We start from the raw sequence: 13,316 nt of genomic DNA on the forward strand, positions 1-13,316 counted from the left end.
GAAAAAAATGTGTTACCTTGCTTTTCGGAAACCCCTCGTATATGTGATAGAAATTGAAGCCAGGAGACAGATGCAATGAAGCAGGAAGCTATTTTAAAGCAGACTCTGGAGCAGAAACTGAAGCAGATGCCAGAACAAGAATAGAATCAGAAGTAGGATCAAGATTTGAGTAATGTACTGGTGTTTGATTGGTACTGAAAGGAGTTGGAGTCTTCAGGTTAGTTCTCGGGTAGGCCTTCCCACAGAAATCAAAGTAGTATAAACTTTTCTTTAGGATCTAAAACTGAAGAGTCATTACCTGATGAGAAAGGATCAGTGTTGAGAGGTAACCTAAGCTTGGAATAAAAGCACAGACAATACAAAAGTACTTGTCCATAGCACATTGCTATGGACATGCATAAAAAAGCACATGTTCAGTATCACCAGGACCACAAAATACAGAGAGCGAATTCAATTGAATTACGGCATACTTTTAAAATATTAATCACAAAAATGCGTATATACCATTAAAAAAATATCCACAAGGATTCCAAGTTGGATGAATAATGAAATTGCCAGATTACTTGAGCAGAAAAAGACGGCATGGAAAAGTTACAGAGCAATAAAAAGTACTGAAGCCTATAACAGCTACAAATTGATCTGTAATATCACCACAGAAAAGGTTAGGCTGGCAAAGGCAGATTATGAGAAATCGCTCACAAAGGGTAGGGGATAAGGAATTCTTCACATAAATGCAAAGAAGAGGAAAAATCAGTTTGGACCTTATGTAATGGACGTGAGATAGTATTAGACTCCAGCCGTTGCAGATCAACTCAACAGTCACTTTGCACAAATATTTACAGAAGAAAAACCCTTTATGTCAAGGAGAAATTATACAGTAGCAGACAAAAAAACTGCATCACTTGTGAATTTTGCAAATGTTTTGCACTGCACTGTAGGTTGCAGAAATGTTCGAAATGCATTTGTTAGATGGGATATATATATATCTGTGAATAAAATCCAATAAAAAGACCACCTGATATACCTAATTGCCATAAATATCTTCCCAAAAGGCTAAAATGCGTAATTAACGGAAATATGAGAAATGCAAATGGCAATCATGATAACCATACATTTTATTGCATTTACGTGTACAAACTGAAATTACAAGTTAACGTAATAGTATTATGTACTGTAAGTCAGCAAAATAAGTCAATATTTTGTTGTTCCTCCTTGAGTTGTAATTACAGTCTAGCAATGAACTGGCATAGAGTTAATCAATTTCTGTGGTACCACACCCTTAATATGCTCTCCTGCAGCTGAATCTTGTTGGCTTCTTCTGAGTATTTTAAACATTATGTACCAGCAATTTTCAATAGGGTTAAAATCTGCTCTGTTCCGGGCCAGCCCACCACTGTAATGCCAACATTTCTCAGGTATGACTGCACCTTAAGGGAGAAAAGTGAGGGAAAACATTGGTGTTATTATGTTTTAAGCCTTGTGAGGCAAGAAGACAAACTCATCATTAAATCTAAATAGCATAAAACTTACCAATTTTGCTGTGTGGCAAGGTGCTGATGGCAATCGATGGTGCTGAGTCCTGTTGAAAAATGCAGTTTTGGATGTCTGTGTGGTGATCCCTAATAACGGGTTTCAGGCATTCCTCCAAGACAGCAGTGCAGGTTTCTGCATTCACCGTTCCGTTAATAAACTTAATTTGCCCCACCCCTTTGCTTTATGCATCCCCAGACCATCTGACCAGCGAGCGGGGAACTTTACAGTCGGTGTTATGCCTCCAAATTTCGTCTTCTGACATATCGCTTCACATCCGAGCTATGTAGGTTGCATTTCGATTCGTCAGAAAAGACAATGGTGTCCCATTGCTCTTTTGTCCATGAAACATGCGTTTTAGCCAAAGCAAGTCTCTTCTTCTTCATTTGTTGGGTTAACAAAGGCTTCTTGGGCCGATAGGCATGCAGACCACATTCTGAAAGCCGTCTTTGGATAGTTCATGCACTTATTAAAGCATGAAACCAATGATGTGAAGAGAAGAGACCTGGATCAGGCTGTAAGAGATGACTATACCTGCCCAAGATCGATATCTGAAACAGCTATGCCTTTGTAATCGCCATGCTAGTGGGCCTGGTCTAAAACTGGACATTGCGATGGCCTCAGTGTTGAACCTGAAAACAGAATTCCAAGTGTGGTCTAATAATAGTCTTATATTGTGGGATTTCTACTAGCAAATGTTCGATTAATCATCAATATTACACCATGGAGCTTTCTTGCAGCCTGACCACTACTGACTTTGGTTCAACTCCAACAAGTGTGTTATTTTGGGATTGCTGTTGTCCAGGTGTAAATCTTGCATTTTGCTGAATTGAATTAAAGCATAGCTGCCACTTATCTGACCATCCCTGAAGTCTATCTAGGTCACTCTGAGAAGCTCTGCTTGGCAGTGATCATTAACTACTGTACCGATTTTTACATCATCTGCAAATTTAGACATCATGCTCTCTATCCCTTCATCGATGTCATTTAAGAAAATCAAAAACAGGGTTAATGTAAAAAGTGGGGAACTCCACTTCTTACATTAGCCCAATCTGAAGAATAACCATTTATCAGAATAACCCTCTGCCTCCTTTCCTGAAGCCATTGTGCTATCCATCTAAGGATTTTCCATGATTCCAACCCGTTCCAGCTTATAAAGTAACTGCTCATGTGGGACTGAGTCAAGTGCTTTGCTGAAATCTGAATAGACATGTTAAATTATTCCCTAAATCCAGCTTATGAGTGACCCTGTCGAAATAGCTAATCAGATTTGTTAAACATTTTCCCTTTATAAAACCATGCTGCATATCCTTCAGAATTCCATTTGTCTTAATAAACCTGAATTCCACCCTTGATCATTGCCTCCATGATTTTCCCCAGCACTGAATTTTGACTGGCTGGTAATTTCCCACAACACTTAGAACCACCTTTATGTATTGGTGGTACATTGGCACTTTTTCAATCCCACAGAATCTCTCCTGAGTCCAGTAATGCTCTCATAATTAGCCTTAATGGTTCGATGCACTCACTTGCCATCTCCCTTAAAACTAGAGTATATGCCATCAATCCCAGAAGCCTTACTTGCCTGTAGGCTCAAAAATTTTTTCATTAATCACGTGCACATGATTAAAGTGAGAGATCTGATTGAGGTGTATAAAGCTTTAAATGGTTTGAGCATGCTCAATGCTGATGGGATTCTTCCTCTTGCTCAGAATAATCGCCTGAGAGAGCATAAATTCAAATTGAGGAAAGACAGTTGTAGGATAGATGTGCGGAAGTTTGCCTTTAGCCAGTGAGTGGTTGATTGCTAGAACAAACTTCCGTCTGTCATAGAAGTTGATAGCTTAATAGATTCAAGGCAGAACTAGAGAAATATTTGGAGCGAGTGGATAGGTGAAATGGTTTTTTTTTTTTTTGGTTGATGCTATATAAGCTTGCTTTCTTGCATCATGTGCCTTTACTAATCTTAATGCTAAAGGTGTGGAGACCACACCTAAAAAAAAAAACTTTTTGAAAGGGTCCAAAGATGGATAACTCACCTATGAATGGGCAAAAGGGTGTTCATATGAGGAAAGACTTCCATTGAACCATTGAGGCTAATTATGCGAGCATCACTAGACTCTGGGGAGATTCCCTTGGATTGGAAAAGTGCAAATGCACTTTTCCAATCCAAGGGAATCTCTAATCACTTTTAGAGCCACCCTTATGGGTGGCTCTAAAAGTGAAGTTGGAAATTATTGACCTGTCAGTCTGACTTCAGTAGTAGGGAAAATCATGGAGGCAATAATCAAGGGTGGAATTCAGGATCATTTGGATCGAATTGAAATTCTCAACGATACTCAGCATGATTTTGTAAAGGGAAAATCATGTTTAACAAATCTGGTTCGCTATTTCGAAAGGGTCACTCACGAGCTGGATTTAGGGAATAATTTCGACATTGTTTATTTAGATTTCAGCAAAGCTTTTGACTCAGTCCCACATGAGCGGTTGCTTTATAAGCTGGAACAGGTTGGAATCACTGGGAAAATCCTTAGATGGATAGAAGGATGGCTTCAGGGCAGGAGGCAGAGGGTTGTGATAAATGGCTATTCCTCAGATTGGGTTGATGTAAGAAGTGGGGTTCCCCAAGGATCAGTATTAGGACCACTGTTTTTTTAATATTCATAAACGACATTGATGAAGGGATAGAGGGCGTGATGTCTAAATTTGCAGATGATGTTAAAATTGGTAGAGTAGTTAATGATCACTGTCAAGCTGAGCTTCTTCAGAGAGACCTAGATAGACTTCAGGAATGGTCAGAAAAATGGCAGCTGTGCTTTAATCCAACAAAGTGTAAGGTATTACACCTGGGAAACAGTAATCCCAAAATAACTTATTCACTTGGTGGAGTTCAACTAAACCCAGTACTGGAGGAAAGGGACTTGGGTGTTACGATACGGTCAGACACAAAATTCTCTGAGCATTGTAAACAGGTTGCAAGGAAGGCCCATGGTGTCCTATCGATGATCTATCGAACTTTTGCAAGTAGAGATAGGGACGTGATAATCCCATTATATAAGGCTTATGTTAGACCACACTTGGAATACTGTGTTCAAGTATGGTGACCGCACCTAAAGAAAGACATCGAGCTTCTTGAAAGGGTGCAAAGAAGGGTAACTCGCCTGGTGAGATTGGCAAAAGGGCGTCCTTATGAAGAAAGACTTCGAATATGTGGGTTGCAGAGTTTGGAAACTAGATACCTTAGAGGAGATTTGATTGAGGTGTTTAAGGCTCTGAGAGGCATCAGTAAAATGAATGAGGACAAAATTTTCAAGATTATAAATGATGCTAGAACTAGGGGACATAAATTCAAGTTACGGGGGGGAAATGTTTAGATTGGACTGCAGGAAGTTTTATTTTAGCCAGCGAGTTATAAATTACTGGAATAAGTTGCCTTCATGGGTGGTAGAGGCCGACAGTTTGGGGAAATTCAAAGGTCATCTGGATAGTACTTTCGGGTAAGGGAAGCACATAGGATGATAGGTTTAATTTCCTTTTTATTTTATTTTATTATTATTTTTTTTTATTTATTAATTATTATTATTCAGTTATTTATTTTATTTATTTTTTGTTTTTATCATTGTTTTGTTCGGATTTTTTTTTTTTTTTTTTTTGTGGCTTGTGCAGCATAAGCCATAGGCTTTCTTGCACCATGCGGCCGTTACTAATACTAATACTATGTGGGTAGTTTGGAAATTTTACTACAAACTGGATGCGGTGATAAGCTGTTTTAAAAAATTGAAAATAGGGCAGGATTAGAGATAGAGTATACTCTTAGTTTAAGAAGTAGAAGCGTGCACCCAGTTGACATCTGGCCAGTGCAATGTTGAGTCAGCCTGCTGTGACGTTAGCACTGGGAAAACAAAACTCTAGTGGAAGTATGTTATAGGCTAAATAACTGTGAAGAGTTAATGAATAACTATACAGATAGAGTGGGCCAGTAAATGACAACATCTTATAATGGGGGGTTTTAACTCTCCAGATATTGATGGGAACTTGTGTTAGTCACTCACACAGTAAAAAGACTTTTCTGGAATTATTGGATGACAGTTTTATAGACCAGCATGTTAGAGAGGCAATACTCTACATCCGCTTATCAGCAGTGACAACTCATGCACTAAGAATATCCAGATAAAGGAACCACACATTGATGTGGTTCCTTTATCACAGCATATTGTTGTGAGATTTACTTAAAGCCATAACTATTGTCAATGGTAAAGGGAAAGACTTTTTGCTTTCATAAGGGTAACTACAGTGGTCTCAGACAGTTTTTTTTAAATTCTATATAGTGGGACCCACTGATGAAATTACCAACAGCAAATTCTAAATGGAAAGCATTCAGGGATGTAATCATAGAAGCTACCTTGCTGTTTTTACCAATTAAGAGATGCTGTTCAGGGCTTAGGGAAGTCAAAAGTATTGATGAGAGTCACGGCAGAGAAGAATGTGGGATGCATACAAATTATTGCATGATACAGAAGCCTACAGTAAATCTGAAATAGTCTGCAATCGAGTCATAAAGGCAAAGAATTTTGACCTGTGTTAACTCTAAAAGGAAAGGGATTGACCCTAGATAAAAAAAAAAAAAAAAAAAAATTAATTGTAGGTTTAGCAAATTATTATAAAAGAGGACATTAAAAGTATAAAGCTTTATTATACATTTTGATCCCTCCCCCAATATACTGTATAAATTATTATTACACAAATGTAATATATTTACAGGCAGACATAATAATATATAATACATTCAGTTAAGGTCAAGAAACTTCAATTCTCTCTGAAGGCAAGTCTGAATTATATTCACTGTTTTGAGATGTATTTTCATTTGTATCATGCTCAGTTTTGTATTCTTCACTTTGTAAGTTTTCGCTATCATTATTATACTTCTGTACACTACTACTACTTTCTCTAGACTCAAGACTGTCTTCGGTTGCATTATTGCTGCTGGGTAATCGACAGAAGTTTTCTTTTTCTGGTGGGCTACTTCCCAATGATGTTTTGTTGGCATGCACAGATACACTAGACTTGAAAATATCCTTAAAATCCTCTTCTTCGTTATCTATACAAAGATCTTCCAATATCTGATCAAGAAGATGTCGCATCTTTTCCTACAAAGATACAAAAAAAAAAAAAAAAAAAAGGAAAAAAAAAAATCACAGTTAAAAGAATACATCAACAAAATAAATAACATTACTAATATATATTTAGGAAAAACTATTGCAGATTACATTGGTAGAAGGGGAAAAAAAAAAAAGTAGTATGGGAACTTACTAAAATTACAAAATAAAAAACATTTATTAACCCATATGAGTTTTAATAAGTTTACTGAATTAAAAGGTGGCAATGTAATATTAATTTGAGTGAGTCGATTCACTAATATTTATAGGTGACATTTCTGGATTCCTAAAAAAGGTGCCAAATCTGCACTTACTTTTACTCTTTCTAAAGTAATGGAAAAATCAATTAACTGCCAACTCTTAAGCTATCTAGAAAACTTCCATATTTTCAACGATTGCCAGTATGAATTCCATCAGTGTCGATCCACTGGTGATATTCTGGCTTAAATTAATCATCTATGGACAAATTCAATGGAAACGTTTGGTGAAACTGAAGCAGTTGCTCTTGACATTTCAAAGGCTTTTGATTGTGTTTGGCATAAAAGTCTTCTAAATAAGCTTCCATCTTATGGTTTGTCAACTGTTTTTTGTAATTGGGTATCCAGTTTTCTCTCTGACTGTTCACCTTGGGATAAAAGTTTTAAAGTTAGTCAGTGATTTGTTTTATTGCTTGCAACGTATCTTAATCTTCTTCAAGAGGAGTGTTTCCTCAGCCTACAAGTTATTTCTTGTTCGGAATTTTTTCCCGCCATAAAGTGCAGTTCAAGGTGTCTTGGTCGGTTAAGCCTCGGGCTGTCATGCACTCCCGTACTCCATCCATCCATGTCCTCCTCTTCTCTTTCTTCCAGGAGGTATCCATTCCAGGATAGCCTTTGGATATCTGTTTTCTTGCATCCATTTTACATGTCCATACCATGTTAGACGCTTTTCTTTGATGGTGTCAATAATAGTCTTTTTCACTTCCATTTTTTACCTTATGTCTTCATTCCATTTTCTGTCTCTTCTAGAAGTTCCTGCTGAGTGTCTCCAAAAATCCATTTCTGTGGAGAGCAATTTGTTTTCTGCTCGCCTATTCAATGTCCAGGTTTCCGGTCCATACAATAGAAGACTTTGTACAATCATTTGAAATATAAGTTTCTTTGTTTTATTTAGGATATTTTTGCTCCACAGAACAGAGTTTAACATGCCGATAGCCTTTCTGCCGTCTGCAATTCTCTTATTGATCTCTGCTTGGGATGATCCATCACTTTGTAAGATTGATCCCAAATATTTGAATTTATCGACTTGTTTGATTTTAAAACCTGCAATATTTAGAACGTGTCCTGGCCCTGAAGACAACATTTCAGTCTTGCTAAAATTGACTTTTAGACCCCATTGTTTATATTCCTCAAACAATTGATGACATGCATACTTTGCATCTTCTAAGTCTTGTGCTATCACCACCTGATCATCTGCAAAAAGTAAATTGTGAATATAAGTGTTCTTATTAATCGGCAATCCCATTTTATTACATTTTTTTGACCAGGCAGATTTGATCTTAGGCAGATGTCGATATAAATTTTGAAAAGTGTTGGTGACATGCAACAACCTTGTAATAAGCCTTTTGAAGTGTGGAATTCAGGTGACAAAGCTGATCCCACTTTAATTCTGCATATATTATTCCGGTAAATTGCCTTAATAATGTTAATCAGTTGTCCATCAATATTTGCCTCTTTCAGTGCTTCCCATAAGTTTTCTTAGAACACTGTCATATGCTTTTTCAAGATCAATGAAAATCAAAGATTTTTTTCCCTTTTGATTGGCATTTTTCAAGGATCTGTTGTACTGTTGAGATATGGTCTATACATGACCTCGCGGCTGAAAAACCACTTTGTTCTTTTGATACCTCGATTTGGGCTTCTAAATGGTTCCTGATCCATTTTCCAAGGATCTTTAACAGCCGGTTCAGGACACATATTCCTCTGTAATTTGAACAGCTTCTCCGATCGCCCTTCTTATAAATTGATGTAATATATCCTGTTATCATTTCTTCGGTATTTCTTCTCCTCTCAGTATACTATTTAACAGTTTTTGTATCAGAACAGCCACTCCTCTTCCTCCATATTTCAGAAGTTCCATGTAAACTCCTTCAGGTCCAGGTGATTTGCCATTCCTTCCTTCCTTTAGCAGGAGTTCCACTTCCCTAATAGAAACTTTTAAGCCCGAGTCTTCTGCACCAAAATCCTCCATCGTCTTGAACTCTTCCCGGTCTTCTTTTAAAAGTCCTTCATAGTACTCCATCCAGTCTTTCAAAGGTATTAATTGCAAACCAGTGTTGTGTTTATTCTGTTTTCTCAAGTCTTTAAGGACCTTCCACGATTTCACTGATTGCTTGAAGCCCAATTTGCTATTAATAGTTGCGCATTGCCTTTCCCATTCTTCACTTTTCGCTTCTACTACCAACTGATTGGCTATTTTCTTTTTTTTCAACATAAATGTTCCTATATGCATCATTCCTATCACCCAGCCATTTCTGATATGCAAGTTTCTTTTCCTCTACAGCAGCGCTTACTTTCTCTGAAATCCAGGTCTTTTTTGGTCCTTGGCTGTTCTTTTTGCCTAGGATTTCACAAGCTATTTTTTAACAGTATTTTTTAAATATTCGTAGATTTCTTCAGTATTACCTTTTATCTCTATGTTAATTGCAGTACATTTTTTTACATAAAAAAAAAGGAAGTTTATTTTTATAAGTTGTATAGTATATACAACTTATTGTTACTTTTCTGGTGTTAATAGGTCAGTTTTGTTTTTAATGTTTAATTCCCCCCCCCCAGCATTAGTATGATAATTCAACTTTAGCATAAGTGAAAATATGCGTACTGTGGGAGTTAAATAAATAAATAAATATAATTCAGAAAGGTGGAAAACATAGTAAAGGCATAATACCAAATTCTTTTTCTGCATATTTGAAAATTCCTGAAATTTTTTCTTCCAAGCGAATGTGTCTATAATATTTTACTTTCGATATAAAAGTGGATCTTGAAAATAATTCTTTGTATTGAATTTTTATAAACTTTTTCAATGAAATGAGACAAAGCACTAATAATAAGGGAAGTCACTGAGATGTTAGAAATATTTTTGTTATAGTGAAAGAGTTGTTAAAATGGTATTTGTCGTAATGGAATTTTACTGTACCCCCTGAAGACTATCATTACAGCAACATGTCGGATGATCTGAAACTTCCTCAAATAAATCTGATGTATGGCAAACATTAAGAGAAAGGGAATAAATTTTGTGTACACCACTGGTAGATTCATGTTTCCTTAAAAAAAAAAAAAAATTAAAAAGTACTATTCAGTATAGCAGAATTCAAACAACAATATTTCTAACGAATCCCACATATTAATTTATGCTATTAGCATAATAAAATATTATTTTGCCCCATTTATCAAAACACACTACCATATTAAACAGATTCCAGTCCTTGGACTTTCTAATATCTAAGTCAGCATAGAATGTTCACAATAGTCCAATTTTAGAAACTTATATATGACATTGTCAAAAATTAATAATCTTTGAAATTGTTTTCTAAACAAATATATATATATGAATGAAAGTTGCTGTACTTATAGTTTTTTTTTAAGTGAATAAATCTAAAAGTAGTCATTTTTGACCTTTCTTTAACAATATTCAGTATAATTATGTCAATAAGGTGCTTTATGTAAGAATTGCGGGCTGTAAAATGCTTGAGCCCTACAATACTAAACATGGGATTAGTACCTTGCTTGCAAAGGGCAAAATAAAATCATACAACCTTCTAGCAAACCACCCCAAGGTATCAATCTCGTTAAAACAAATATATATCTTAATCTTTCAGAGTCAATACCTTAATAAATACAATAAATTATATTTTATCAAATGAAAAATTATTTCTCTCTATACATTAAAAAAGTTTTCCTACTAGTGATATTTATTCAAGCCAATGGGAGAAGAGGGCAAGGCAATTACATCAATTCAAATGCAATTAATTATTGACAATTGCCTCCATAACGTTCGCCAACCTCGTGTACATGCTTCACTGTCTAAAATTTGATGTTCCATTGTAATGTTTTTTGTATATTAATGAATGTTGTATATTTGTAAATAGTTTAGTATTTTGTAAATATTTTAAATATTTGTATAGTTTGTAAATATTTCAGTTAAATATTTTAGTCCTGCTCTTTCGGATGCAACAGTATTCCTCACGCATTATGGAACTCGAAGCAAAAGGCCTTTTTCTAAGTGACCTAGGTAAACACGTAAATAATTATGTAGTGGGCTAAAATCTATTATTTGGGTACCTCTTGTCTCCATGCAGTGGGCACGGTCATAGAACAGAGTGATTGCACTGTCAAGTTCGGTGATTGAGTGATTATTGTGAATGCATTTTGTTTCTGATTGTTTTGTGTCGTCGAGGAGGGGGTGCTTAGCTTAGGTAGGGTGTTTATCCCCACCCTTTATGCTGTTTTAAAATCGGAAAATGATTTGCAAATTTAAAACAATGGCAAGTGGGGTGATAAACACCCTACGCATGTCAACCTAGGAGGAAAGGGGATGGGGCTAAACAGTGAGTGGCACCTGCCAATCATTGCCTTCTTCCTGACTTTTAGTCAAAGTATGGAAGTGGTTCCCAAGATCTGAATTTTTGCCAGACCTTTTCCTAAGTGGCCTATGCAAACACAGGTAAATAATTACATAGTGATATTTATTCGACCTTGAGAATATCATGCACTACAAATGCACAGGTAAATAATTACATAGGTCACATCCTGATTAGATATCAATCAGCACATTTCAACAGGTGTCTTTTACGTAGAAAAGATTTGACTTACTACGTCATACCTCTACATATTACGTAGAAAAGCGTGCGCAGGGGTGGAGCCCCCTAGTAAACATTAAAAAAAATTCAATAATTTTCAATCCATCCGAAAAGAAATATTTCTAGAATAAGCCTTTTATTCAATATGACGCACCTTTAATTAGTCGTGTCTCACATAACTTAGGCTATGAATATATTTATGAATTATATGTTGAAACAAAAGGCAGATTATTAGCATTATTCTAAACTTTATTCTGGGTTGGTCACTTGCACACTAGCAAGACTGTTGTGGATTTATAGGATGATTGTTTTCTACAGCAGTGTGTGAGAAGCAACAACAGGGAGCAATACTCTTGATATGATTATCAACAGTAATCACAGTGCACTGATGTGGGATTTAAAGATATAAGTACTGTCAAGAGTAAAGGAAAAGGCTTTTTCTTTCATAAGGGTGACTACAGTTGTCTCAGACAGTTTTTAAATTCTATGCAATGGGACCAACTGATCATGTTACCAACAACAAATTTTAAATTGGAAGCATTCAGGAAACTACTAGGCTTTTTGTACTATCAAGAAATACTGTTCGAGCTTAAATGGTTGAATTTGCTGCTGTTTAGGCTTAGACTTAGACAGTTGTTTTCATAAAAAAAAAAAAAAAAAAAATGGATGTCAGATGAACTGGTGAGACATGTAGCAGAGAAAGAAAAATGCAAGAGATGCATATAAATTATTATGTGATACAGAAGCCTATGGTAGATATTAACTAGTGTATAATCAAGTCACAAAGACGGTTAGGCAAGCTAAGGCAGATTATGAGAAGTCTCTGTCAAAGAATGTAAAGACTTCTTTACTTATAACAGTAGAAGGAAAGGGTTGAATTACATTGGTTCACTTGATGATGATGGTTTACCTGTTGATGATCCTGCTCAGGTTGCTGACAAACTGAATATATATTTTGCATCGACATTCACACGTGGGGAATTCTTTAGAGGAGAGTATGCCAGAAGTTTATCAGATCCTAACAGGGAGCTAAATGATATGCGATAACTCAGGGAAAAGCAAAAAAAAAATTTAAGCCAAACATAAGAAAGGTGCATGGAGTTGATGGGATCTATCTAATTATATTAATGGAGGCAGCAAAGGAGGTATGAAAGCCCTTAACCATAAATATGAGAGCATTTTTGGATTCAGGGGAAGTCCCTGTGGACTGTGTGAATGCATCCCCAATTCACAAGGGGAGGGGATTGAAAGGTGCACGAGTAATTACAGATGTGTTAGCTTAACTTCTGTTCCAGGGAAAATAATGTGAATGTATCCCCATTAACAAAGGGGATCAAAGTTTGACACAAGTAACTACAAGTTTGTTAGTTTAATGTCTATTCCAGGGAAAATAATGGAGTCACTCGTTAAACAAGTAATGCAGGACCATCTAGACAGAAATGCAATTACTGCAGTCACAGCATGAGTTTTTTAAGGAGTAACCTTGTCTGACTAATCAATTGTATTTATGATGCAGTAACAAAGGAACTTGATGTGAAAAATAATTTGGTATCATATACTTGGATATCAGGAAAGCTTTTGGTACAGTTGCGGATAAACTGCTGTACAAATTGGAGCACTGTGAAATTAAGGACAAGTTACTGCTCTAGATAAAATGGGTTTTGTTAATGTTATGCAGTAATTTTGCTAACAGGGATAAGGAGGTGATTATTCCAAATGTACAAGGCAATGGTTATACCACGTCTTCAGTAGTGCATATAGGTTTGGAAGCCTCATTTTAGGAAGGATGTTGA

At 36.1% G+C, this 13,316-nt stretch overlaps 1 protein-coding gene across 1 annotated transcript in view; it reads right to left on the reverse strand.

Annotated features, from left to right (window-relative positions):
* Nucleotides 1-6,326: 6,326 nt before the first annotated feature.
* LOC150085084 (uncharacterized) overlaps nt 6,327-13,316 on the reverse strand; it is a 50,027-nt gene continuing 43,037 nt past the window's right edge. Inside the window, exon 11 of the mRNA XM_090376458.1 lies at nt 6,327-6,677. Coding sequence (XP_090232584.1) covers nt 6,327-6,677 — 351 coding nt within the window. The remainder of the gene's footprint in view (nt 6,678-13,316) is intronic.

This window comes from Mastigoproctus giganteus, chromosome 6 (genome assembly GCF_048544385.1).
Source record: "Mastigoproctus giganteus isolate SK-2022 chromosome 6, ASM4854438v1, whole genome shotgun sequence".
NCBI classification, from domain to species: Eukaryota; Metazoa; Arthropoda; class Arachnida; order Uropygi; family Thelyphonidae; genus Mastigoproctus; species Mastigoproctus giganteus.